This window comes from Gorilla gorilla, chromosome 9, assembly GCF_029281585.2.
Source record: "Gorilla gorilla gorilla isolate KB3781 chromosome 9, NHGRI_mGorGor1-v2.1_pri, whole genome shotgun sequence".
Lineage (NCBI taxonomy): Eukaryota > Metazoa > Chordata > Mammalia > Primates > Hominidae > Gorilla > Gorilla gorilla.
In genome coordinates this window covers 24,643,634-24,668,143 of record NC_073233.2, presented here as the reverse complement: position 1 = coordinate 24,668,143, position 24,510 = coordinate 24,643,634, and the positions used below count along the sequence as shown (strand labels likewise).

Here is a 24,510-nt window from a genome sequence, read left to right as displayed (position 1 = left end):
GAGCATAGCATCCTAAAGGTTTATCCATGTTGTAGCATGTGTCAGGATTTCCTTTCTACTTAAGGCTGAATAATATTCCGTTGTATATATATGCCACCTTTTGTTTATCCATTCATCTGTTGACAGACACTTGAATTGCTTCCACTTTCTGGCTATTGTGAATAACGCTGCTATGAATATGAGTATACAAATATGTCTTCCAGACACTGCTTTCAGTTCTTTCGGGTATATACCTGAAAGTGGAATTCTGGAGTCATACGGTAATTCTATTTTTAATTTTTTGAGGAACCACCATACTGCTCTGTAGAGACTGCACCATTTTACTTTCCTGCCAGCAGTGCACAAGAGTTCCAGTTTCTCCATGTGCTAGCCCCACACTTGTCATTTTCTGTTGTTGTTTTTTGTTAAACAGTAGCTATCCCAGTGGGTGTCAGGTATTATATATCTCATTGTGGTTTTGATTTGCATTTTTCTAGTGATTAGAGATGTTGAGCATTTTTTCATATGCTTATTGACCATTTATATAATTGTCTTTGGAGAAATAGCTATTCAAGTCCTTTGCCCATGTTGAATCAGGTTGGGTGTTTTTGTTGTTGTTGCTGTAAGAGTTCTCCGATATTCTGGATATTAACCCCTTATCAGATTCATGATTTGCAAATATTTTCTTCCATTCTGTAGGTTGCCTTTTCACTCTGTGCATTGTGTCTTTTGATGCACAGAATCAGTCAACTTTTTGAATCCTCTGAAACTCTGTAGTTTTTAAGTTTTCTGTGAAGAATGAACAATGACAACTAAATTTGCTTGTTTCTTTTCTTTGGGATTTCAGGGCCTTGATACAAAGCATGCTTGAAAAATGTGATCGGTTTCTCTGGTCCCAGCAGGCCTAGTGGGAGAAGATTCAGCAGGATGTCATCACATTTTGAGAAAAACTAAATCATGCTCCTGAACCTTCTGAACGCATTTGTTATTGAAGGAAAGACACCACCCCCAAATCCTGCCATCTTATTGGGGCTACTTTTGTCAGTGTCTGTACCCTTGGCATCGGCATCTGTGACTCTTTATCCATGACCTCAGTGTTTCTTAACCAAAGTTGTGTGTTACTCAGCATTTCTTAACCAAAGTTGAATTTTGAAAAGAGTCAGTCTTTGTTTGCTGGAATTAGAATGTTAATGTCCTAGTATTATTCCGAACTACAGTATTAACTGCTTGTTGCTAGTGGATTAGACAGATTCTTTTCTTACTGTGGCTTCCATGTTGGGAGCAGAAGCTTTTCATCCTGGTCACATGAAGACAGATAGTATTATTGACTGGAGTTGAATTATTTTTATATCTTGTCTGGCACAATATGGAAATTACTGAAATAAGACAGTGTATAATGGAATTAACACCCAAAATAAGCAGAACACTGAAGATTTGAATTTGATATTTAAGTAAAATGGGACTGGGTGCAGTGGCTCAGGCCTGTAATCCCAACCCTTTGGAAGGTAAAGATGGGAGGATCACTTGAGGCCAGGAGTTCAAGACCAGCCTGGGCAACATAGTGAGAATGCATCTCTACAAAAAATAAAAAAAATTAGCTAGGCATAGTACCTGAGGCCAGGAGGTCCAGGCCGCAATGAGATGTGTTTGTGCCATTGCACACCAGTCTGGGTGACAGAGAGAGACCCTGTCTCAAAAACAAATTAAATAAAATATCTTCATATATAAATTAAGCTAATTAAAATATTTTTCCCTGTATTTATTTAATATTTTCTAATCTGAACCCATATACAGCTGACTAATTCATTCTTAGAAATGTGCTATCTGTAATCTTTCCTAAACAGAGTAGCCCACAAGAATCATGCACTTTTTAAAAATTATTTCTAAGAAGCCATAACAAAGCTGTGTACTAATAAAGACTGCAGCAAGCACTTGTGTTATTTAAATTATGTAAGTAGATTGTCATTTGTCAGGCTCCTGTACATTTACATAGCATGTTATATGAATAATAAATGTAAAATATGACTAAAGTTTTCATTGGAACACAATGTAGACAGGAGGTTTATTATGAGCATTTTGCAGAAAGGTGTGGAGTAAGTAAAGTGTTGGATGCACTGAACAATTCAACTCTTTTTTTCATTTATAACATAACCAGAGAATATGGACACAAATCACTGTTAAACTTACACATTACTCCTAGATATGATGCAACCATATGGGTTAAAGAGATTGTCGGGCTGGGCGCGGTGGCTCACGCTTGTAATCCCAGCACTTTGGGAGGCCAAGGCGGGTGGATCACGAGGTCAGGAGATCGAGACCATCCTGGCTAACACAGTGAAACCCCGTCTCTACTAAAAATACAAAAAAATTAGCCTGGCGTGGTGGCTGGCGCCTGTAGTCCCAGCTACTCGGGAGGCTGAGGCCAGAGAATGGCGTGAACCCAGGAGCCGGAGCTTGCAGTGAGCCAAGATCGTGCCACTGCACTCCAGGCTGGGCGACAGAGTGAGACTCCGTCTCAAAAAAAAAGAGAGATTGTCAGGGAAAGGAGAATTCTTAGAATTCCGGGAAGTATGGAAAACCTTCCCGCTAGCATAATTTGCCTTTTGGCCATATTGGATTACGTTGAAATGTGTGTCTATACTGAGATAAGAGTGAGAGCCCCCGTCCACTGTCAGCACAGTGACTACTAGAAGGCCCAGAGGAAGTCCCGTGACAAGCAGACAGCATGAACTGGCACAATTGTGCAATCATTTCTTCACAGACCTTCTCAAGGCACAGCAATTCTCATTTGATAAAGGGTATGGAGAGAAATTTCTAATATAACAAACAAAAACAAATCTTGTCACTTGAATTTATTTTCCAAGGCAAACAAACAAAAATCACCTTCATGACATTAGATGAGAAAAAAAAATCTCCTTCAGTTAAACATTTAAACTTGCAGTCTATTTGGGTATTAGTTTTTAAATAGAACTTGTATCTTTCTTTCGCTTCCCTGAAAGTTCTAGGCAGATTGTGATTCATGGTTGCCTCCCTTTCGCTTTTGTTTACAGCTCTGACCGGCTGTTTTACAGGGCATCACAGTGGCTGACAGCTTGTGTTCTGAGGCTGACTGCCTTGGTTTGAATATCTACTCTCTCTTTTGCTTCATGACTTTGGGAAGTTCCTTTGTTTTTCTAAGTTTTAGTGTTCTCATCTGTAAAATGGGGATGATGGTAGCTCTGATTCAGGGTATTTTGAGGATTAGATGAGATAATAGCACAAAGAAAGAGTGAGGTGTTAGAGCTCCTTTTTAGTGAGAATTAAAGGAGACGGAAATGTAGGGCACAGTGCCTGTGACGTAGCATATAGGTAATAATGTTAGCTATTGTTAGAAAGCTTTGGGATGTCGTTGTTGGACCTGATAGTTATCAGACCCATAGACATTGGATTTACATGAGCCAGAGACAGTGGGAAGATGAAAATTGAAATTAATAATTTCCTTGCATGTGTTAAATTTGTGATTGCCCTGGTCAAGGCTCAAAACCTTGTAGTAGTCATCCTTGCCTCTTTCTCCTCCTCTACCCTCACTTCTAATTACTAGGTACATTTCTACCTTGCTTTCAATTCTACCTTGCTGGTGTTTTCCATTAGTCATTTTTTTTCGCATTGTCTCTTGCCACCAGCTCACGTTCTCATTATTTCTTGCCTAGACTATTGCCACAGTCTTTTTTTTTTTTTTTGAGACGGAGTTTCGCTCTTGTTGCCCAGGCTGGAGTGCAATGGCGTCATCTCGGCTCACAGCAACCTCCGCCTCCCAGGTTCAAGCGATTCTCCTGCTTCAGCCTCCTGAGTAGCTGGGATTACAGGCATGTGCAACCACACCCAGCTAATTTTGTTGTTTTTATTTATTTATTATTATTTTTAGTAGAGACGGGGTTTCTCCATGTTGGTCAGGCTGGTCTGGAACTCCCAACTTCAGGTGATCCGCCTGCCTTGGCCTCCTAAAGTGCTTGGATTACAGGCGTGAGCCACTGCGCCTGGCCCATTACAGCAGACTTAAGTGACCTTCCTCTCTTCACCTCTAACCACTGACATCCCATCACTGCCACCAGTTCATCTCAGCACAATAAATGTAAACAATCTTAGATCTATTAAGAGGTGACAGCGTGCTGGCGACCCTCGCAGCCCTTGCTCACTCTCCGTGCCTCCTCGGCCTCGGCCCCGGCCCCCACTCTGGCGGCACTTGAGGAGCCCTTCAGCCCGCTGCTGCACTGTGGGAGCCCCTTTCTGGGCTGGCCAAGGCTGGAGCCGGCTCCCTCAGCTTGCAGGGAGGTGTGGAGGGAGAGGCGCAGGTGGGAACCGGGGCTGTGCACTGTGCTCGCGGGCCAGCGCAAGTTCCGGGTGGGCGTGGGCTCAGCGGCCCTGCACTCGGAGCGGCCGGCCGGCCCCGCCGGCCCTGGGCAGTGAGGGGCTTAGCACCTGGGCCAGCAGCTGCTGTGCTCAATTTCTCGCCAGGCCTTAGCTGCCTTCCTGTGGGGCAGGGCTCGGGACCTGCAGCCCGCCATGCCTGAGCCTCCCCCCGACTCCGTGGGCTCCTGTGCGGCCCAAGCCTCCCTGACGAGCACCGCCCCCTGCTCCAGGGCACCCAGTCCCATTGACCACCCAAGGGCCGAGGAGTGCGGGCACATGGCAGGGGACGGGCAGGCAGCTCCACCTGTGGCCCCGGTGCGGGATCCACTGGGTGAAGCCAGCTGGGCTCCTGCGTCTGGTGGGGACTTGGAGAACCTTTATGTCTAGCTAAGGGATTGTAAATACACCAATCGGCACTCTGTATCTAGCTCAAGGTTTGTAAACACACCAATCAGCACCCTGTGTCTAGCTCAGGGTTTGTTAATGCACCAATGGACACTGTATCTAGCTACTCTGGTGGGGACTTGGAGAACATTTATGTCTAGCTAAGGGACTGTAAATACACCAATCAGCATTCTGTATCTAGCTAATCTAGTGGGGATGTGGAGAACTTTTGTGTCTAGCTCAGGGATTGTAAACGCACCAATCAGCACCCTGTCAAAACGGACCAATCAGCTCTCTGTAAAATGGACCAATCAGCAGGATGTGAGTGGGGCCAGATAAGAGAATAAAAGCAGGCTGCTTGAGGTGGCAGTGGCAAGCTGCTCAGGTGCTCTTCCACACTGTGGAAGCTTTGTTCTTTTGCTCTTTGCAATAAATCTTGCTGCTGCTCACTTTTTGGGTCCACACTGCCTTTATGAGCTGTAACACTCACTGCGAAGGTCTGCAGTTCACTCCTGAAGCCAGTGAGACCATGAACCCACCGGGAGGGACAAACAACTCCAGACGCTCCACCTTAAGAGCTGTAACACTCACCACGAAGGTCCATAGCTTCACTCCCGAGCCAGGGAGACCACGAACCCACCAGAAAAGAAACTCCGAACACCAGAAGTAACATTCCGGACACCCCACCTTTAAGAACTGTAACACTTAAACACTCACTGAGAGGGTCTGTGGCTTCATTCTTGAAGTCAGTGAGACCAAGAACCCACCAATTCCAGACACACTATTACCCAGTCAGGTGATTCACAAACCTGGCTCCATATCAGAATCACCGCAGGAGCTTGTTAAAAATACAATTGCTGGCCAGGCATGGTGGCTCACACTTGCAATCCCAGCACTTTGGGAGGCCAAGGTGGGCGGATCACCTGAGGTCAGGAGTTCAAGACCAGCCTGGCCAACATAGTGAAACCCTGTCTCTACTAAAATACAATAAAAATTTAGCCAGGCATGGTGGTGGGTTCCTGTAGTCCCGCTACTTGGGAGGCTGAGGCAGGAGAATCGCTTGAACCCGGGAGGTGGAGGTTGCAGTGAGCTGAGATTGCACCACTGCTCTCCAGCCTGGGCCACACAGCGAGACTGTTAAAAAAAAAAAATTAGCTGGGCATGGTGGCACACACCAGTAGTCCCAGCTACTCAGGAGGCTGAGACATGAGAATCGCTTGAACCCGGGAGGCAGAGGTTGCAGTGAGCTGAGATCGCACCACGGCACTACAGCCTGGGTGACAGAATGAGAGTCTGTCTCAAAAAAAAAAAAAAAATACAATTGGTAGAGACCCTGCCCCAAACCTGAAAACTATAGATCAAGGGACTAATTTATTTTTATTTTTGAGACGGAGTCTCGCTCTGTCACCCAGGCTGGAGTGCAATGACACGATCTCAGCTCACTGCAACCTCCTGGTTTCAAGCGATTCTCCTGCCTCAGCCTACTGAGTAGCTGGGATTACAGGTGTGCGCCACCACGCCTGGCTAATTTTTGTGTTTTTAGTAAATGTGGGGTTTCACTATGTTAGCCAGGCTGGTCTCCAACTCCTGACCTCAATTAATCTGCCCGCCTGGGCCTCCTGACGTGCTGGGATTACAGGCGTGAGCCACTGTGCCCGGGCTCAATGGACTAATTTAACCTCCCTCAACTTGCCATCGACCCCCACACTGTTCTGAGATTTAGATAGAGTCATCCTCGTGTATAGATGCACCACAGTCCGTGAGAAGATTGTTTATCTTGCTTTCATGGGAAGTTAATTGCAGATGCACTGCCAGGATCTTTGTCTTCTTGGGGCACAGTCATGCCACTTCCCAGTCAGAAACTTTCAACGCCTCCCCTCTGTTTTCAGAGTACAGCCCAAGCCCTTGGGCTTGGCATTTCAGGCCTTCCGTGATCTATTTTCAAACTTTTTCTGTTTCAGAGCCCAAGTTTGTCCCTTGTCCTGGGTCCTCCGTTCCTTGCATACGTTCTGCACTTTGCTCTTTTTGCATATGTTCCTGTTCAACTCTGGCGTGGCTTTTCACCCATTGCCCACCTGCTGAAATTTCCTTAGGATTCTGTCCACCTCACATGGACGTGAGGGCTGTATAATTGTCAGAACCCTGAACTTATGAGGGCCCCCCACTTGGTTTAATGTTCTGCTTTCACTGTTTTGAAATTCTTAATAATTGATGGACAAGGGTTCCCACATTTTTTTCCCGTTTTGGCTTCTCAACAAGTCCCTACTTTTTTTTTTTTTTTTTTGCTGTACTTCCTACAGATTAGGTAGGAGCTCCTGACTGCCACAGTAGATCTAGGGTAGAGCCTGAGATTTTGCATTTCTGACAAGATCCCAGGCGATGCTGATGCCTCTGGTCCTTGGATCACACTTTGAGTAGCAAGGGTCAGTCTGAAGTATGGTAGAGCCAACAACTTGGAAGGAACCTGAAAGACAGTACGGAGCTGAAGTCCCTGGCAGCTGAAATACTCATCACAAACTGTTAAGTGAGACATAAATTTGTATATTCCTTAACATTCTGTATTTTGGAGTATCTTTGTTAAAGCAAGTTAGCCTTACCCTACTAAAGAAAGTGAAGGAGAGCAGGTCTCACAGGTCCTTCTGTCCTTTTCTAATTTGGAAAAAGCCTATGAGGTGTGCAATGGGAACTTGGCTCTGAGTGGGTCAAACACAAGCTCATGCTCCCTGGTTTGCTTCCTCCAGTGCTGGTGGGGGCTGACTGGAATGGCCTTTCTGATCTGAGGGGTTGGAGACTGATTTTGAAAGAAGTCCTCTTAGACTTCTAGCCCAGACCATGCAGTGCAGCCCAACTTACCAGAGTTCTGCTTTGAAGTTTGGGGCCAAACCCCAACCAACAATAGAGTGCTGGTCATTGTCCTCAGAACTTATCTCCATTGGGGACCTTGTGGGTTTGATTGGGCATAAGATTCATATATTCCTGGTATCCCCTAACCATAAAGGCCATCATATTACCCTCATTTTACCACAACCTCTAACAAAGTACCTATGTTGTAAGAAAACAAAAACAAGTTATTTCAAGCAAAAGATTATGTCGTGTGTTACAATCTTGCTGCTAGGAATGTCACCATGTCCCTAAACCTATTAAAGCCCCATAGCATCCCTAAATTCCTTCAGTGTCTTGTGGAGCACTGTGCTCCAAATCATGTTCCCCCTGGGAGTGGCATCTGTGTGGGATCACAAGGGTTATGGCAGGTTTCATTAGTCCATGGTGGTTTACATTTCTCTGTCTCTCCCAGTCGCCCTGCCTCTTTCCCCATCTTGGCTATCCAGTATAGTTTCTTCTTGTCTCTTTTATTCTTAGTCTAAGATCCAGTCCATTCCTTTGTTCCCAAGTGAACTTGCTGTGTCCAGACCTTACTTTCAAAAAGCAAAGCTTTGCACTGTGTATCAGATGCAGCCTGTCAACTACTTCAGACCTGCTGGCCCACTCCCCTTTCTCCAGCCACTGCTACAGTGATGAGTTCCACCATAGGCTTTAATTCATTTCACGCAGGTACAACCTGGCAGCACCTTGCTTTGGGTCTGCTCCGTGGACCTTCTACTTCCTACTCCAGGTAAACCCACTGGACGCTCTTGTGTGCATAGCCAACAAATGCAGAAAAGTTAACAATGGTGGGGCCACCTTTGACCAAAGGGAGATGGAAGCCAGTTGCTAGGTGCCTTTCATTTTGGACTGCTGATGGAGAGCACTGAGACACTTTTTATGATGTTCCTGTGAAGGTCCCAGTGGCATCAGTTATGTGGCTCTTATGCATGGCCAGCTGTATAATGTGTCCCTGTATTGGCCTTGCTCCTCCCTGTTTTACTCCACTGTCTCACTCCTGCTCCCCGTGTTCATTCCCCAAATACCTACACACAAGACTTTGTTTCCGCTTTCTTTTCAGGAGAACCCATGCTAAGAATTGAGGAAAGGTGGCGGAGGTGGGAAGCGGGTGCAGTGGGGAGAGTCTGCTATTCTTTGAGGCTTTATCACCTAGACTTAGTCTGTTATCTAAGTTGAGGGTGTATTAGGTAAGAAACAGTAGTTAACCAGTCATCATTGCAGGCTGGGTCTTCTCTCCCCACACGACTTGCTTCCTTTTCCTCCCACTCTGATGTCCTCCACATCTGTTCAGCGGAGCTCCCTGACCCTACCTGCAGATGCAGCACAACTTATGGCTTGGTATAGGAACTACTGAAGGATCCTCAACCTCTAATCTCTAGGCAAGCCTCCAACTACACTCTGGGGTACTAGGGAGAGTGGCACATCCACACTTAACTCAATAGCGAGAGACCCAAAGGCGTTGCTTCTGATCAAGGAACTAATTTTACAAAAAATGAAGTATAATGGGGTCCCATGCTTATGGAATTCACTGCTGTTACCATGTTCCCTATCTTCCTGAAGAAGAGAGGAGGTCTCCACTGCTGAATCTCTTGGCCTTGTTCAGTCTATCGCAGGTTCTGGAGTCAGACAAACCAGCCTGCAGTCTTGGCTCTGCACCTGTTACATGTGTGACCTTGGAGAAGGCCTGAGCACATACCTCTAAACCTGTTTATCCAACTGAGAACATCAAAGGCTTCTCTGCAGTGTCAATCCGATAAAGCACGTAAAGTATAGGACACAGTCTTGCAATTGCAATGTAAAAGATGGCAGCGATTCTAGTTACTATTCACTGGCCTTCCATATTCCAGCAGAGTTTGGACTGCCACCAGTGTGTGCCTGTATTGAGGCTCTTATTGTATTGTGTCTACCTACATATCTCGCTTTCTCTTTAGAACAATAAACATTGTCAAACGACAATGAGTGAGACTAATGTATCTTGTGAACGGTTACACAGGACAATAGAAATGAAAGTGTTTTTATGAACTGTTCAAATGCTAGTTATGTTACAGGGGCTTCCAGTCCAGCAGAGGAACTGACATACAAAACCAATTCTGAGAGGAAGGGCAAAGATGAACCAGCAGGTGTGAACAAAGTGCTTGGGAGCCACAAACTCTGCCCCAGAGTGTGGTGCATGGCTACTGGGAAGGCTCTTCAAGGAAGTGGAATTTTTGTCTGGACATGAATTCTAAGTCAGTGAAAAGAAAGATGAGGGAAACAAATGGGAGAGCCATTCTTTAAGGAGAATAAAGAGAAACTTTAAAAATTGGGTCAGTCAGAAGCAGGGTGATGTCCCTAAAAGTAATAATAGTAAAATAAGAAAATAAAATTTTAAAATGAGATCAGGAGTAGGGGCTAGTGTTGGTGAGACTAATGTATCAGTTGCCAAGACTCTTGGGATGAGGCTTTCCAAAGCCTCATAGAAACATCGTTGAGGACAAGGCCAGGAGGTCGACAAGGGGACAGGACACAACTGACAGGGCAGTGAAGAGATCTGGGCACACAGAGGCCTGGGAATAGCAATAAAACGACTGGTGAGGCCTCTGCATGACCAGGGAGAGGGGGTGGGTGAGCGGTGTGAGACAATTGATCGATGTAGCCACAGATACAAAAGGAAGGGTTTAACATAGAGAGTTATTAATGGCTAACATGAGATTAGCTACTAAGGGATAAAAAACACAGAAAGAAGTAAATTTGGGAAAGGGCTCCTCACAAGGCTGAGATTAAATCTTGCTGGAGAGTGTGTGGCTGTAGCCACTGGGTGGCAGGAAGCTTTTGCTGGGTGCCACAAGCTAAAGCTGCAAGCAAGGAGCTCTCCATTGAGGTGCTGGCAAAACGTGCCGGGGTGCAGTTGAACTCACTGGGAATGTGGCTGGGGTTTCTACAAACTCACTGGGCAGCTGCTCACATGGGGTAAGGGGTGGGATGCTGCTGAAGCCCCTGGGATCCTGTGGGGGTGGCCACTGAACTCATCATGTCCTTGCCTCAGGGATGCCCAGGATGCCCTGTGTGCCCAGGAGTCGTCTCCCCCCCACCAAGGCTCCACGTTCACCTAGATGTGCATGGATCACCCCTTCATACTAAACAGGCAGTCTATACCACAAAGTATAACACACAGTTTCCACAAATTCCACCTCTTAAGTATTTATTAGATACCCATTGTGTACCCTCTCCCCACTTTGTATCCCTGCCCTGAGGGCCTCACAGCCAGATCTCCTGAGAGCAGAGTGAAGAGGAAGCTCAGTATTTCTCAGGCAGGCCAGCAGGTCGGAAGTGATTGGGGTCTTTGCCACTCCTGCCCCATTCATTGGCAGCCTGATCAGCCAGCGAGTCCTCCGCACCATGGCCAAAGAATCTCTGGATATTCTCTCTGGCATCGCTGTAATCAAGGCAGGCAAGGAGATTAATAATCAGGCCAGTGAGCAATAGCCCACCCTCCCATTCTCCCTGTTCCAAGGGAGGGCTCAGAGAGGAGCCCAGAAAGGCCATGGAAGGAGGGATGAAAACACTGGGCACCACCCCATTCAGCCAGGCTGGGCACCCCTAGGCTGGATGAACAGCACCCAGAGAGGGAGGGTGAGGAATCACTCACTCCTACCATCCACTCAGACCCTCACACTGAGCACAGAGGCAGAGAGAGGGCAAGAGCAGGAGGGGCCGCAGCCTCTAACTTCTCCACAAGGAGGTCGTCTCCCTCCTGACTGTCCAAGGCAGGCAAGCTCTGCTCACCCAGCTCTGGCGTCCCAGGAGCTCCAGTTACCTGATCGCTTCTGCAGCCCAGGCACCCCCAGGTCCCCTTTTGGCAGCATCATAGTTCCCCCGAGCATGGAAGTATTTGTCTGAGCCGATGTAATTGGCTTCTCTCATGTCAGAGTAGGCTCTCCACATGTCCCGAGCCCCTGGAAAGGAAAGGAAAGGCAGAAGGGACATCAGGAGAACATAAAGACTCCAACACCACCTTAGAGGGGAATGAGGAAGGACAAGTTTTCCACTGACTTCAAGCTTTCAGCCTGTGATCATAGCAGCCTTGGATACCATGGGTTGAGAAGCACATTCCTTTATCCTAGTTGGCTTCTCCAGGTCCCCTGGTGAAGAGCCACTGCTATAGAATGAAGCTGCCTATGATAAGATCCAGGAGTGTGTATGAATGAGGTGGTGACATGGAATACTGATGCTGAGAAAGGTGGCAGACACAGAGTACTTCTGCCCTGACAACTAAAGTCTATATTCTTTTTTTTTTTTTTTTTTTTTTAGACAGAGTCTCGCTCTGTCACCCAGGCTGGAGTGCACTGGAGTGCAGTGGTGCTATCTCAGCTCATTGCAGCCTCCACCTCCCAGGTTCAAGAGATTCTTCTGCCTCAGCCTCCTGAGTAGCTGAGATTACAGGCATGCACCATCACGCCTGTCTAATTTTTGTATTTTTAGTAGAGACGGGGATTTCACCATGTTGGTCAGGCTGGTCTCGATCTCCTGACCTCGTGATCCCCCTGCCTTGGCCTCCCAAAGTGCTGGGATTACAGGCGTGAGCCACCGCACCCTGACCTAAAGTATATATTCTTGCAAATGGAATACACGTCATTGTGACCTGAGTTCCAGTGACTGTTAGGAGCATAAAAGTCCCTAAATACTTTCTTAGTAGGCTGTACTGATGCTGTGGGTTGCTTGAGGAAGCAATAGGGCAGTGGTGCTCTGCCTTGGCTGCACTTTCTTTTTCATTTTTTTTAGACAGAGTCTCGCTCTGTCACCCAGGTTGGAGGACACTGGTGCGATCTCTAGTCACTGAAACCTCTGCTTCTCGGGTTCAAGTGATTCTCGTGCTTCAGCCTCCTGAGTAGCTGGGATTACAGGTACCTACCACCACGCCTGGCTACATTTTCATATTTTTAGTAGACACAGGGTTTCACCATGTTGGCCAGGCTGCTCCGGAACTCATGACCTCAAGTGATTCATCCACCTTGGCCTCCCAAAGTGCTGGAATTACAGGCGTGAGCCTTGGCTGCATTTTCTAATGACCCAGAGAGAAACTGAAAGTCCCAATGCCCAGGCCACACCCCAGACCAGTTTCTGCAGACTCTGCTGGGGAGTTGCAGGCATGGGTAGTTCAGGTGATGCCAAGGTGTGCCTGAGATTCATAACCATCAACCTCTAGGAGGTGGTCAGTGATGCGTCTACCTGGCAAGAGCTCTGACCTCAAGCACAGCCGGGCTCAAACCTCTGCCCTGCCACCTGCTGACTGGCAGTAAGTCCCTGGGCATTGGCCTCAGCTGCTCTAAGTCTCAGCTTTCTCACCTTCACAGAAGGGATGCCTGCCTCACAGAGTCATTCTGAAGCTAAATGAGAAAATGCTGTGGTCCTTGTGGGGGCTTGATGCACGTTAGTTCCCAGCTCTTGTCAAGAAGGCTGGAGAAGGAATGGAAATAGAACAAACCAGGAAGGGAGCCCCTGACAGAGCGAGGCTAAAGAGCCCTGTACATTATCCAACTAGGAAATCGAAGGAGGAAGGAGAAAGAAGACAGAAGAGTCAACAGCCTTAGTCATACTCCTATGCGATTTATGCTGAGGGACATTTTATACCAATTGCAGGCCTTATTTTGCATCTTCTACTCCAAACAAACAGCTCAGGTGCTCCTGGAAAGGATGATTGTTCTTTCTCTGAGTAACTGACTGACAATAATCCTCGACTCTCTAATCTGTTTAGCAGCTCCCCAGGCACCTGGCACATCCTGCACATTGGGCAGCACAACCTAAGGCAGCGGCTCAAATTTTAAGGAAGCCCAAAAATACCCCTTGTGCATTGTTACTGGATGCCCCATTCCTTATGGCTCAAGAGATGTGTTTTCGATACATCTTGCAGCGGCTTCTGAAATGTGATCCATCCACTGAACACACCCTGAGAAGCTGCACCACAGGGAAAGGAGATACTCCCAGCAGCTCTGAAAGACTCGAGACAGGCAACCCAGCAAACCCTAGTTCCTGGCAGGCCTCAGCAACGCAGACACTAGCAACTCTGTGGTTCAAAAGCAGCCTTCCGAAAGCATCATTTTCCCCAGTTTATCAGGTCCAGGGCGATGTTTCTCTTCAGAAATCCTGCAAACCTTCTGAAGCCTTACCATCAAAAGCCTCGCCAAGGAACGAAAAGAAGCTTCGGCTGCTGACACTCAGGACCAAGGAGCAGAAAACCAGGCCCGTGAGAAGCTTCATGGTGCTGAAATGAAAGGAGAAGTCAGGCAGTCGCCCACAAGACTGGCACAGTTTCCCTTGGGACTTATATTCCGACGAGAGCCTGGTTATTTCCACGGGATCTTATTAGAGTCTCAGTGGCTCATCTAGGAAATCTTGCAGCAGGACCTCATTCAGAGCCAGAAGCCCTCGGTTCTGAACCCATCAGCCCTGAAGCCTGACTGCATAAGAGGATGCCAACGTGGCATTGATGGAGGAAGGCAGGAGTTACCACCAGACTGTCACTCCCTCAAGTAACCTATAATTCCCCACAACGCATTTACCGTGTGTTCCCTCTGCCCCGCACAGAACTCAACATGGGATAAACACAAAGCAGGATCATTATTTTTTATTCTTAAAGCCTTTAGCACCTGGTATTCCCAGGTGTTCTCCCATCCAAGTACTACCAGGCCCGACCCTGCTTACCTCTCTAGATCAGAGGAGATAAGACACCTTCAGAATGGTATGGCTGTATGCCCCAGGATAACTATTTTTTTAAAGGAAATGATAATCTTGTTGGGAAAGAGAAAACAGAGTAAGTTTAAAAAATCACTCCTTGGTGTGCTCCTCACCTGATCTGTGCTGTAGCTGAGCTGCGGGTCCCTGCCTGCCAGGGAGCGGTGGCTGCTATTTATACTGAGCCTTCCCTGCTGGTCTCTTGGGAGGGAAGAAAAGCTGGATGTGGTCCCTGGGGAAAGTCCCTGCAGGTCATTTCCCCTACAAAATGGTCTAAGACAAGTTCCTGGATGCCAGTGGTTTCTTCATCCCGGGTCATTTATCCCAGTTGTGCAACCTGAGAGAACAAGATGTGCCCGGCTGCTGTCAGGGCAGGAGACCAGCTCTGCTCCTCAGCATTGAGGGGGCTGAGGCTGCGGAGTTGAGAGTGGGAGCCCCGTGATGGCGGCACCTGGGCTGCTGGAAGGTGTGGAGTGAGGGCAGCTTTGAAGCCAGCTCCTGACTCTACCAGTCATTTCCTCAGGATGGGCTCTGCTGGGCCACATGGCAGATGCCTCTGAAATGAAGTCCCTCTGAGTTCATATCTAAAGCTTCAAAGCTGACAGACTAGGTCCAGCACAGTGGCTCACTCCTATAATCCCAATGCTTTTGGAGGCCAAGGCAGGAGGATCACTTGGGGTCAAGAGTGTAAGATCACTCTGTGCAAAATTGTAAGATCTTGTCTCTACAAAATATAAAAATAAATGGACCGGGTGTGGTAGTGTGCACCTGCAGTCCCAGCTACTCAAGAGGCTGAAGCGGAAGGATTGTGGGAGACCCAGGAGGTCAAGGCTGCAGTGAGCTATAATCACGCCACTGCACTCCAGCCTGGGTGACAGAGCAAGACCCTGTGTCTAAAAGAAAACAAAATAAAACTAGCAGCCTAGCCCTGCCATGTCTCATGTGTGCCCTGGAAGGCTCCTTCCACCCCTCAGTCTAGATATCCCGAGATTTACCTCCTCAGCACAGAAAAGCCCTGCTCAGCTGGCCTAGTCAATTAGGAAATTAGGAAGGAAGGAAGTGGTCAGTACCAGAGCCCAGCAGGGCTGAGGCCAGGACATGCAGAGAGGCTGGTGGACATAGCAGCAACTGTGGTTTCTTCTTCTCCAGTCCATTTTCACTCTTTCATTTTTTCTTTCTTTCCTTCCTTCCTTTATTTTCTTCCTTCCTCTCTCTTTCTCCTTCCTTCCTTCCTTACTCCCTCTCTCTCTTCCTCCTTCCTTCCTCTCTCTCTTCCTTCCTTCTTTCCCTCCTTTCTTCCTCTTTCCCTCCTTCCCTTCCCTCCCTCCCTCCTTCCTTCCTTCTTTTCTTCCTCCCTTCCTTCCTCTCTCTTTCTCTTTCCTTCCTCTCTCTTTCTCTTTCCTTCCTCTCTCTTTCTCCTTCCTTCCCTCCTCTCTCTTTCTTTCCTCTTTTCTTTTCTTTCTTTCAGAATGCTACGAATATAGGCCTCAGGATAACTACTTTTTAAAGGAAATGACAATCTTGTTGGGAAAGAGAAAACAGTAAATTTTAAAAACATTCTTTGGCATACTCCTCACCTGATCCTCCTCTCCTTCCCTCCCCTCCCCTCCCCTCCCCTCCCCTCCCCTCCCCTCCTCTCCTCTCCTCTCCTCTCCTCTTCTCTCCTCTCCTCTCCTCCCCTCTCCTCTCCTCCCCTCCCCTCTCCTCTCCTCCCCTCTCCTCTCCTCTCCTCCCCTCTCCTCTCCTCTCCTCCCCTCTCCTCTCCTCTCCTCCCCTCTCCTCTCCTTTCCTCCCCTCTCCTCTCCTCTCCTCCCCTCTCCTCCCCTCCGCTCTCCTCTCCTCCCCTCTCCTCTCCTCCCCTCTCCTCCCCTCTCCTCTCCTCTCCTCTCCTCTCCTCCCCTCCCCTCTCCTCTCCTCTCCTCCCCTCCCCTCTCCTCTCCTCCCCTCCCCTCTCCTCTCCTCCCCTCTCCTCTCCTCCCCTCTCCTCTCCTCTCCTCCCCTCTCCTCTCCTCTCCTCCCCTCTCCTCTCCTCCCCTCTCCTCTCCTCCCCTCTCCTCTCCTCCCCTCTCTTCTCCTCTCCTCCCCTCTCCTCTCCTCCCCTCCCCTCTCCTCTCCTCCCCTCTCCTCTCCTCCCCTCCCCTCTCCTCTCCTCCCCTCTCCTCTCCTCCCCTCTCCTCTCCTCCCCTCTCCTCTCCTCCCCTCTCCTCCCCTCTCCTCTCCTCCCCTCTCCTCCCCTCTCCTCTCCTCTCCTCCCCTCTCCTCTCTTCTCAAGACAGGGTCTTGCTCTGTTGCCTGAGCTGGAGTGCAGTGGTGCAATCATGGCTCACTGCAGCCTCAGCCTCCCAGGTTTAAGTGATCCTTGCATCTCAACCTCCCAAGTAGCTGGGACTACAGTTGTTTGCCAATATGTCTGAGTAATTTTTAAAATTTTTAGTACAGTGGGAGTTTCACCATGTTGCCCAGGCTGGTCTCAAATTCCTAACCTGCAGTCCTCCTGCCTTGGCCTCCCAAAGTGCTGAGATTATAGACATGAGCTACCATGCCCAGCCAGAAGTTCATATCTGATTGCTTCTATTTTTCAGTGAAATAGGAAGCAAAGTTGTCAACTGAGAAGAGAATGAACGAGGAGTTGTGGGAAGTTTCAGGAGAGAAGAGAAGTAGAAAGCAGACATCTAGGAAAGGAAGAATGTGACTGAACTTGAGAAAGGTAGTGGATTGTATGGTAGCTCATGGTCAACGACCATGAATTTAAAGTGAGACTAGTCATAGCAGTTGTGCTTTTTTTCTGATCACATTCAGCTGCCAAGGTTCAGACTTTTAGCAAGTGGCAAATTGAATATCACTGTGCAATAAATGCTTGTTGAATTGCATGACTGAATACATGCGAAGGTCAAAGGAGGAGGATTTATTTAAAGATGAGGGAGGGTTACAGGGCACAGGGAGAATGTTAACAGAGAGAGTGACTGAGGGTAAAAGATAGGGCATAACATAGGCTTCAACAACCAAGGGGCCACAGGGCCACTGGGCACAAGGTTGCCCAGAGTGTAGCAGGAGCAGGTCTTCCTCTGAGACAGGAAGGAGAGGAACGATAACAAGGAAGATGCATTTTGAGATGAAGGACAGAGATCCTGAGGGAAACCAGCAGACCCTTTTCTTTACCAGTCATAGAACTCATCACTCTCCACCTGTTTGCATTTCTGAGTTTGACCCAGAGTGCACAAAACACAGGGATAGGAACCTTGTCAGGCTTATTGACAGATAACTGTTGTCACTTTAACACCAAACACAGCACCTCACCTGTAGCAGGTTCTTAGTCACTTTTATTGATTGAAGGAGTCAATGCATGAGTGAAGTAGAAGTCATCTGCGATAGATTGACAGGTGGAAGGTTAAGAAGAATGGAAAAGCTTTGAAACAATGATGTCATTTAGAGATGAACATGGACTTTTTTTTTATGTTTGCCTCGCACTAATAACTTTTATTTCACTCAAATTAGAGCAGTAATCTTCCATAAATAAGTATATTCCCTGCCCAATAATTCAAAGAAAAATCCACAATGATTAGTAAAGAAAAATATAAGAATTAACAGACCCTTTAAATTTGTTTTAAATATTTGAAGATTTAAAAAGTGTTTAAAGTTTGTAATTCCTAGTAGGAAAACATTATCTGAATGAATACCCTAATGGCAAACCACTGTAAAATGCTTCAGCTGCATTTGGGGGAGAGGGGTAGGGATTATCTTCAAAGCACCCCAGCTCTCTTGATGAGAAGGTCAGAGGTACATTGGTTTGTATTATTGCGACATCCATAAGGTGATCTAGGTTGCTTTTCCTTCAGCAGGGCTTTATTTATCAGAAGGGCATTACACTTGACCTCCAAATTTGGCTGACAATTTACTGATGAGATTCATAACCTTTGGGTTGCTCTGGTATTTTGACATATTTGCTGGGTTCTGAGCCACATCCTGGAAGGCCACCATAACTTCTGGATCCTGCATGGCTGCAAGAGCCTCTGGATCACTAAGAATTTCATTGAGTCCAGGCATTCCGGCCATTCCAGGCATGTCCCCTCCCATTCCAGGCATTCCTCCGGGAAAATTACCAGGCATTCCCCTAGGAAAGCCACCTGGAAAAGGGCCATACTGAGCTCCTGACTGTTGTCTGTCTTCCTCCCTCTGGGCTCTCTCCTGCTCTTTTTGAGCCTTCTTAACTCGTTCTATTCTTTCTTTGATCTCTCGCTCTTCATGTTTTCGCTCATACTTTCTCCAATGTTCTGCAATTTTCTGTGCCCTAGGTTGAACTTCTTTCAGCATTGCACTAGCATCTTCATCATAATCCAATTTACAGGCAAAGGCAAGATCATGGGCTGCTTCTTCCCAGTGGCCTAGGAGTCTGTGTGCTTTCCCCCGCCACTTGTAAGGCTGAGCTGAATCAGGATTTATTTCAATGGCTCTGTCACGGTCTCGGATGGCAGCATTTGGCTTCTGTAATTTGACGAAGACACTGGCCCTCTTTGCATACAAAATGGCCAAGTGAGGATTCAGCTTGATGGCTTCTGTGAATAAGTCAATGGCTTTCTGGAGTTCACCATCATTTAGGGCTTCAATAGCAGCCACTTTTTTATCATTTGCCTGATCCATCATCTCCTCCGTTATCTCCACATTTTCATGTCCCATTTCTTGAGGAGCATCAGGGTCTAGTTCAATCACACCTTCTTTATCAATTTCTAGATCACTTTCCTCACTTGATGGTTCGTCTGCCTTTAAGTCTTCCTCCACCTTCTTACTATCAGGTTTTTCTTCCTTGGTATTTTCTTCTGATTTAGCTTTCTGAGTAGCAGGTGGTACTTTACCTCCCATGCTCTCCACCCACTCTCTCAGGAAGCGCATTTCCTCGGTGTGCAGAACGCTCGGATCCTGCTTACACATTTTCACAAAGGCCCGAAGCTCGTTCACTTTGCGGGGGTCCATGGTAGGGAGGTGGTGGGTGAAGCTGGGGGGCTGTGGCCCAGTTCCAGGCCCAGGCGCTGGCTCGGCATGACCGCGCAGAAGGGGGCGGCTGCCTCGAGTGAACATGGACATTGTTAATATGCAATAGAATCTCAGCCTACTTGAAATGTTTACATTAATTGTCAAAAAACATATTCAGAAGGCAAACCCTTATCATCTCTCCGCTGCTCCCAGAGAGATGTTATTAGGCATCACCTTCTGGGTTATGATGGCTTCTTAACTGGCTTCCACATTTCCCCCTTTGCTGCCAACTAGTCTCTTTTCAGTATAGCAGCCAGGCTGTTACAACACAAGACAACTTCTATCACTCTCCATTCAAAACTCTCCGGAGGATTCCACTTCCACTCATAGTTGAAGTCAAAGCCCTTATAATGGTTTTCAAACTTTACTCAAACTGTCCTAGCTCCTTCCTCTCGTACCTCATCATCCAACTCTCTCCTCTTGCTCATTTTGCTCTGGCCACACTGGTCTCCAAACCCCCAGGCACATCTTACCCTAGGGGCCTCGGATTAGCTGTTCCTTTCCTCTGGAACATTCTTTTCCCAGATATTTGCATATCAGGGCTTTGAGGGGGCCTTGATCCGGGAATGCAGGATACTGGAAGGTTCAACAATACAGTTATTGTCAATAAGAGTATTGGCAGTGAATGTGTTGGAAAGAGGGCTGTAAATGAACTGTGAAAATTTTCCGTGAAGATGGGAGAGGACTGGAGAGTTTTGTCAACGAATACAATAAAGAGGTACTTTGTCTCCAAACATCACTAAGCAGATTGTCTACACAGAAGCTTCTAGTGGGTATTTCTAGGCTGGGCACGGTGGCTCACACCTGTAATCCCAACACTTTTGGGGGCGGAGGCGGAGGATGGGTTAAGGTCAGGAGTTTGAGACCAGCCCAAGCAACATAGTGAGGCTCCATTTCTACAAAAAATTAACAATTAGCTGGGCATGGTGGCACGCTCCTGTTGTCTTCACTACTTGGGAGGCTGAGGCAGGAAGATCACTTGAGCCCAGGAGTTTGAGGTTACAATGAGCTATGATTCCACCATTGCACTCTAGCCTGGCAACAGAGCAAGACTCTTGTCTCAAAAAAAGAAAAAAAAAAAGCAGATTCCTAAGCCATAATCTTGGAGGTCTTGGTCTCAGTTCAGCGAGTTGGGGGTGATCTTCAGGAATCAGTGTTTGAAAATCTTCCTGTTTGGAAATCACTTGTGCAGATAACATTAGTAAGACTGGAGAGAAGGTGATAATGAATTTATCAGGGACTTCAAAGAGGACACATCACAGAGGTGAAGAATGGAGAAATGGTCATGGGAAGCAAAGAGGACGAGGACCCCTCTTTCTCATTCTATTGTCTAGGAGGAATTGCAGGAGGCATACCCCATGGGTAAAGATGAGAATAAAGTGAAATCAACATGGGAAAGGCAGGTTTCAAGTTTTTGTAATGGGAAGGAAATAGGCAGAGATAAAGGGGCATCCTCACCACAGACCCTTCTTTCGAGGAGCTCACTGGAAGGTAGTAGAAGAAGGGTGGGCAGAGTGTCGGGAGAGTTGAGGCTGACTCATATAGAAATTAGTTGATGTGACGTGAAAGCAGGGAGATGAGAAGAGTAAAGGACATGGCGGTTGAGCGTGCTGGTTAGTGACAGCAGATTGGGATTCTTTATTGCTTCTGGGCTCAGTGTGGGGTGCTGTACTATGGGGGGCTGATACTTATGAGCCAGTGGAACTACTCCCCAAAGGTCAAGTGGACTAAAATAAAAACAGTGAGGATGCCTTTCTGATCTTCTCCCAACCATGCTGAAGTCCTGAAGAGAATGGAAGTTAGCAGAAAGTTCTGGAGAGAATGAAGGGACAAGGGAGGAGGGGAAGGAAACAGTGGCTAGTGAAGGTAGGCAAGGAGTACTCTCAACACATGCTTAATATGAAACATTTATCAGCAAGAAACTAGTTTTTAAAGCTGACACACAGCATTCAAACTTGGAGACCACAGGCCTCACAGGGCAGGTCTTCTACTTTTTGAGATCTCTAATTACTGGATCCAAACTTTCTCCCTGGGAGAGGGTAATTTGTTTTTGTATGAATTCATCTTTTATAGAGTCACAGCCAGTCCCTTCTTTCTAACATGTGCACCACATCTCCTAGGCACGACTGTCTTTGGCTCATTAAGAAAAAACTCTGCCTCCAAACTCCTATCAGATGGAGAAGCTGCAGAGAAGATAAATGGCTTATTCAAGGACCAGAACCCAGGACACTCATGATACCTTGGCCAGTGCTCTTTCTTCTCCACCTCCTTGCCTCCATCCCTTAACAAATGTTCTTTTCTGGGAACTTGGACACCCCTTGAAAAGATGAGGAGTGGTTTATGGTAATTCCAGGTTGGATTATTTGGTTTGGGAGAATGCCATTGGTCACAGCAATCTCAGCTCCTGGCAGCAGAAACCTGAACTTTGTCTCCATTCCATTTTGCCATGGTTATCTCTAACAGAAAGTCCTGTTATGAAACACCAGAATACCTTCCCAGTAGAGGTTGTGACACTGAGTTCCCATCACAGATCCTAAAACCCAGCCACCTAGACTTGGAGGCAGTGTGGCTGGAAGTTAAGAGCCAAGCCCTGGTTTCAGACAGACCTGGTATGACCTTGCCTCTGCCATATACTGATATTGTGGAAGAGCACTTAATGACCTGGAGAAGTATAGACAATCTCTTAAGGGAAAGAGTGCAATAGAATATGATCCCATTTTTGTTCAAAGACATGTTCCCATGGTGAAACACAACCTAGGAAGTTTTACATCTGTGTTTCTAGGTAGTGGCAACAGCTTGTGTTATTCTAGATTTTTAGAATTTTTTACAATGACATGTCCATTCATTTATTGATTCATCATCAGTCATTATCCATTCACGCATTGAGTGCCTTCTATGCAGCAGATACTACAATAGGTATTGGGCATACAATGAGGGGAGATGGTGGCTAACCAGGTCTAGGTTGTGCCTCCATGAAAAAGAGACTTATAATTGGGGAAAAATGATTATACATGTGTAGACATAAAGCTTATACTTATAATAAATCAGTAAGATTCCAATAAATAAACGGGAAAAAATATGTGTACAAAAAGTATAATGAAAGAAAAGAGAAAGCAAGGGGTATCACTAATCATTCTAAGATTGTTTCTCCTTAAGAACAACAGTCCCCAGGTACTAATATCATTGCTCATTCCTACCATCTCTTATTAAAATAAATAAAATAAGAAATGGCTCAGCTGTCAAAAGGTCTCCTGCCACTTTACAGAAGTAAAGCCAGGCCATGGGCTATCGATTACCAGGAGGGCAGGAGAAAAGATTCCCTCCTGTTTCTTCCACTTAGCAAGTGAATCACCAGGAACACAAAAGGACCAACTATTTAATTCAGGGGTGGACTCGTTTTCTTTTCTTTTTTTTTTTTTTTTTGAGACGGAGTCTCGCTCTGTCGCCCAGGCTGGAGTACAGTGGTGCGATCTCGGCTCACTGCAAGCTCCACCTCCCGGGTTCACACCATTCTCCTGCCTCAGCCTCCCGAGTAGCTGGGACTACAGGCACCCGCCACCACGCCCGGCTAATTTTTTTGTATTTTTAGTAGAGATGGGGTTTCACTGTGTTAGCCAGGATGGTCTTGATCTCCTGACCTCGTGATCCACCTACCTCGGCCTCCCAAAGTGCTGGGATTACAGGCGTGAGCCCCCGCGCCCGGCTGAGGGGTGGACTCTTAATTGTGTTTGCTGTGTGTCCCTTCTCACAAAGCCCACACCCTCTCATGGAGAGAGAACCCTTTTCTCCTGGCTCAGAGTTTCCAAGTTGCATTCTCTAGGCACCAGAATCCAAACCTGTCTGCATTGAGTTCTGCGTCTCTTCCCCTACAGGTTGTTGGCTGAGGCTCACGCCTCTCTGAAGCCTGCTGGCCTCTAAGTGATGACTGAATCAGGTTATGAAGGACTCGCAGCGGGGGCATGTTGGGATTTGGTCATCAGCCCACTGTCGGCAACAGCAAGAGCCACTCTCAGAGTCTGAAACTGGTATTGCCAAAGGACAACAGAACTCTGCATTCTGTTTAAAAATATTGCACTTTATTCCTCTTCAAACATTTGCAAAAGGGAGTAATAAATTATAGGCGGGTGGATCACCTGAGGTCAGGAGTTCCAGACAAGCCTGGCCAACATGGTGAACCCCATCTCTACTAAAAATACAAAACATTAGCTTGGCGTTGTGGCAGGTGCCTGTAATCCCAGCTACTTGGGAGGCTGAGGCAGGAAAATCGCTTGAACCTGGGAGGTGGAGGTTGCAGTGAGCTGAGGTCACGCCATTGCACTCCAGCCTAGGCAACAACAGTGAAACTCCTTCTGAAAAAAAAAAAAAAAAAAAAAAAAAAAGACATCTCAAAACCCCAAATCTCTTATGGACTTGTATAGTATTTATGAAACTAAGAACTCATTTGAGAAGAGGAAAATTCCAATAATTCTTCTTAAATATCATTTCAATTTCAAGTAATTTATAGGTATGTCTTAGGAATCATCATTAAACCTTCTGTACCAGTTAGGCTATTCAAATATCTACATCTTTAAACATGTATAGCAATTTTGAAAAATAGAGAAGTTTTTCAGTTTAGATGAACAATAAAATATTTTGTCAAAAAGACTCCTTTTCCTTTTACATTCATTGTCAGGAAAATCCAGCATAGGAAATTTACTGCTTATGGTTGAACAACATCAAATTTGTAGATTTACCAGAGAGCCTGTCTCAATCTGATTAGTTAGCAAAACAGGGAGTCCTGTTTAGTTCTCCTAAACATTTTGTAACTCCCTGGTTTCTCTTGCCTTCAGAGAGATGTGATTTACAACACAGTGGTTCAATAAACAAAAAGTAATTTCAGGTCCAAGTAATTTGCCTTCCAATTTCCCATTAATTAAAGATGATTCTCTGCCTAAATGGAGACACAGGTCTCTTGACACATAGTCTTTTTCCATAACCCCAGCAGTGTATCTTCCTGGTCAGACCTGCTGGGTGGGCACACTTCCCAGACACAGGGCCCTCCACCTCTCTGGAGCCCCCAACCTTATTTGGGAGCTCAGGCTCACTACATTTATGCCCAGGTATGGGGAACTCACAGCCAGGAGACCTAAGCCCAGC

The 24,510-nt window shown here is 46.7% G+C and overlaps 3 protein-coding genes across 19 annotated transcripts in view; 1 reads left to right on the top strand and 2 right to left on the bottom strand.

The window, feature by feature from the left end:
- Positions 1–2,098, top strand: part of HPS5 (HPS5 biogenesis of lysosomal organelles complex 2 subunit 2) — a 43,921-nt gene extending 41,823 nt beyond the window's left edge. For 9 of the 16 annotated variants that reach the window (XM_055355978.2, XM_055355977.2, XM_055355989.2 and 6 more), the window contains 2 exons: positions 127–260; positions 827–2,098. In XM_055355978.2, the coding sequence (XP_055211953.1) occupies positions 127–260; positions 827–834 (142 nt within the window). In that variant the 3' untranslated portion in view covers positions 835–2,098. The remainder of the gene's footprint in view (positions 1–126; positions 261–826) is intronic. The other 7 variants (XM_055355981.1, XM_055355980.1, XM_055355986.2 and 4 more) reach the window with 1 other exon arrangement.
- Positions 2,099–10,799: 8,701 nt separating this feature from the next.
- Positions 10,800–14,558, bottom strand: LOC101146566 (serum amyloid A-1 protein). Of its 2 annotated transcripts, XM_031015861.3 has the most exons (5): positions 14,463–14,503; positions 14,317–14,377; positions 13,782–13,876; positions 11,432–11,570; positions 10,800–11,050 (listed from the first exon to the last, which is right to left on the bottom strand). In XM_031015861.3, exons 3-5 carry the CDS (start codon positions 13,870–13,872, stop codon positions 10,912–10,914), a joined length of 369 nt encoding a protein of 122 aa, XP_030871721.1. In that variant the 5' UTR covers positions 13,873–13,876; positions 14,317–14,377; positions 14,463–14,503; the 3' UTR covers positions 10,800–10,911. The 2 variants fall into 2 exon arrangements, with proteins under 2 accessions (XP_030871721.1, XP_030871720.1); XM_031015860.2 differs by lacking the exon at positions 14,317–14,377 and having other exon boundaries at positions 14,463–14,558.
- Positions 14,559–18,176: 3,618 nt separating this feature from the next.
- On the bottom strand, positions 18,177–19,337 carry LOC101135829 (putative protein FAM10A5). The gene has a single exon (XM_004050783.5). It carries the CDS (start codon positions 19,312–19,314, stop codon positions 18,208–18,210), a length of 1,107 nt encoding a protein of 368 aa, XP_004050831.2. The 5' UTR covers positions 19,315–19,337; the 3' UTR covers positions 18,177–18,207.
- Between the last annotated feature and the right edge of the window lie 5,173 nt (positions 19,338–24,510).

What these genes read in the sequence shown, in the direction of transcription:
- LOC101146566 (XM_031015860.2), bottom strand. Translation starts at nt 13,872, where the DNA reads ATGAAGCTTCTCACGGGCCTGGTTTTCTGCTCCTTGGTCCTGAGTGTC. An exon ending in CCTTGGCGAGGCTTTTGATG is followed by an intron (nt 11,571 to 13,781) that starts GTAAGGCTTCAG and finishes TTTCCTTTCCAG; the next exon opens with GGGCTCGGGACATGTGGAGA. An exon ending in TGGGCTGCAGAAGCGATCAG is followed by an intron (nt 11,051 to 11,431) that starts GTAACTGGAGCT and finishes CCTTGATTACAG; the next exon opens with CGATGCCAGAGAGAATATCC.
- LOC101135829 (XM_004050783.5), bottom strand. Translation starts at nt 19,314, where the DNA reads ATGGACCCCCGCAAAGTGAACGAGCTTCGGGCCTTTGTGAAAATGTGT.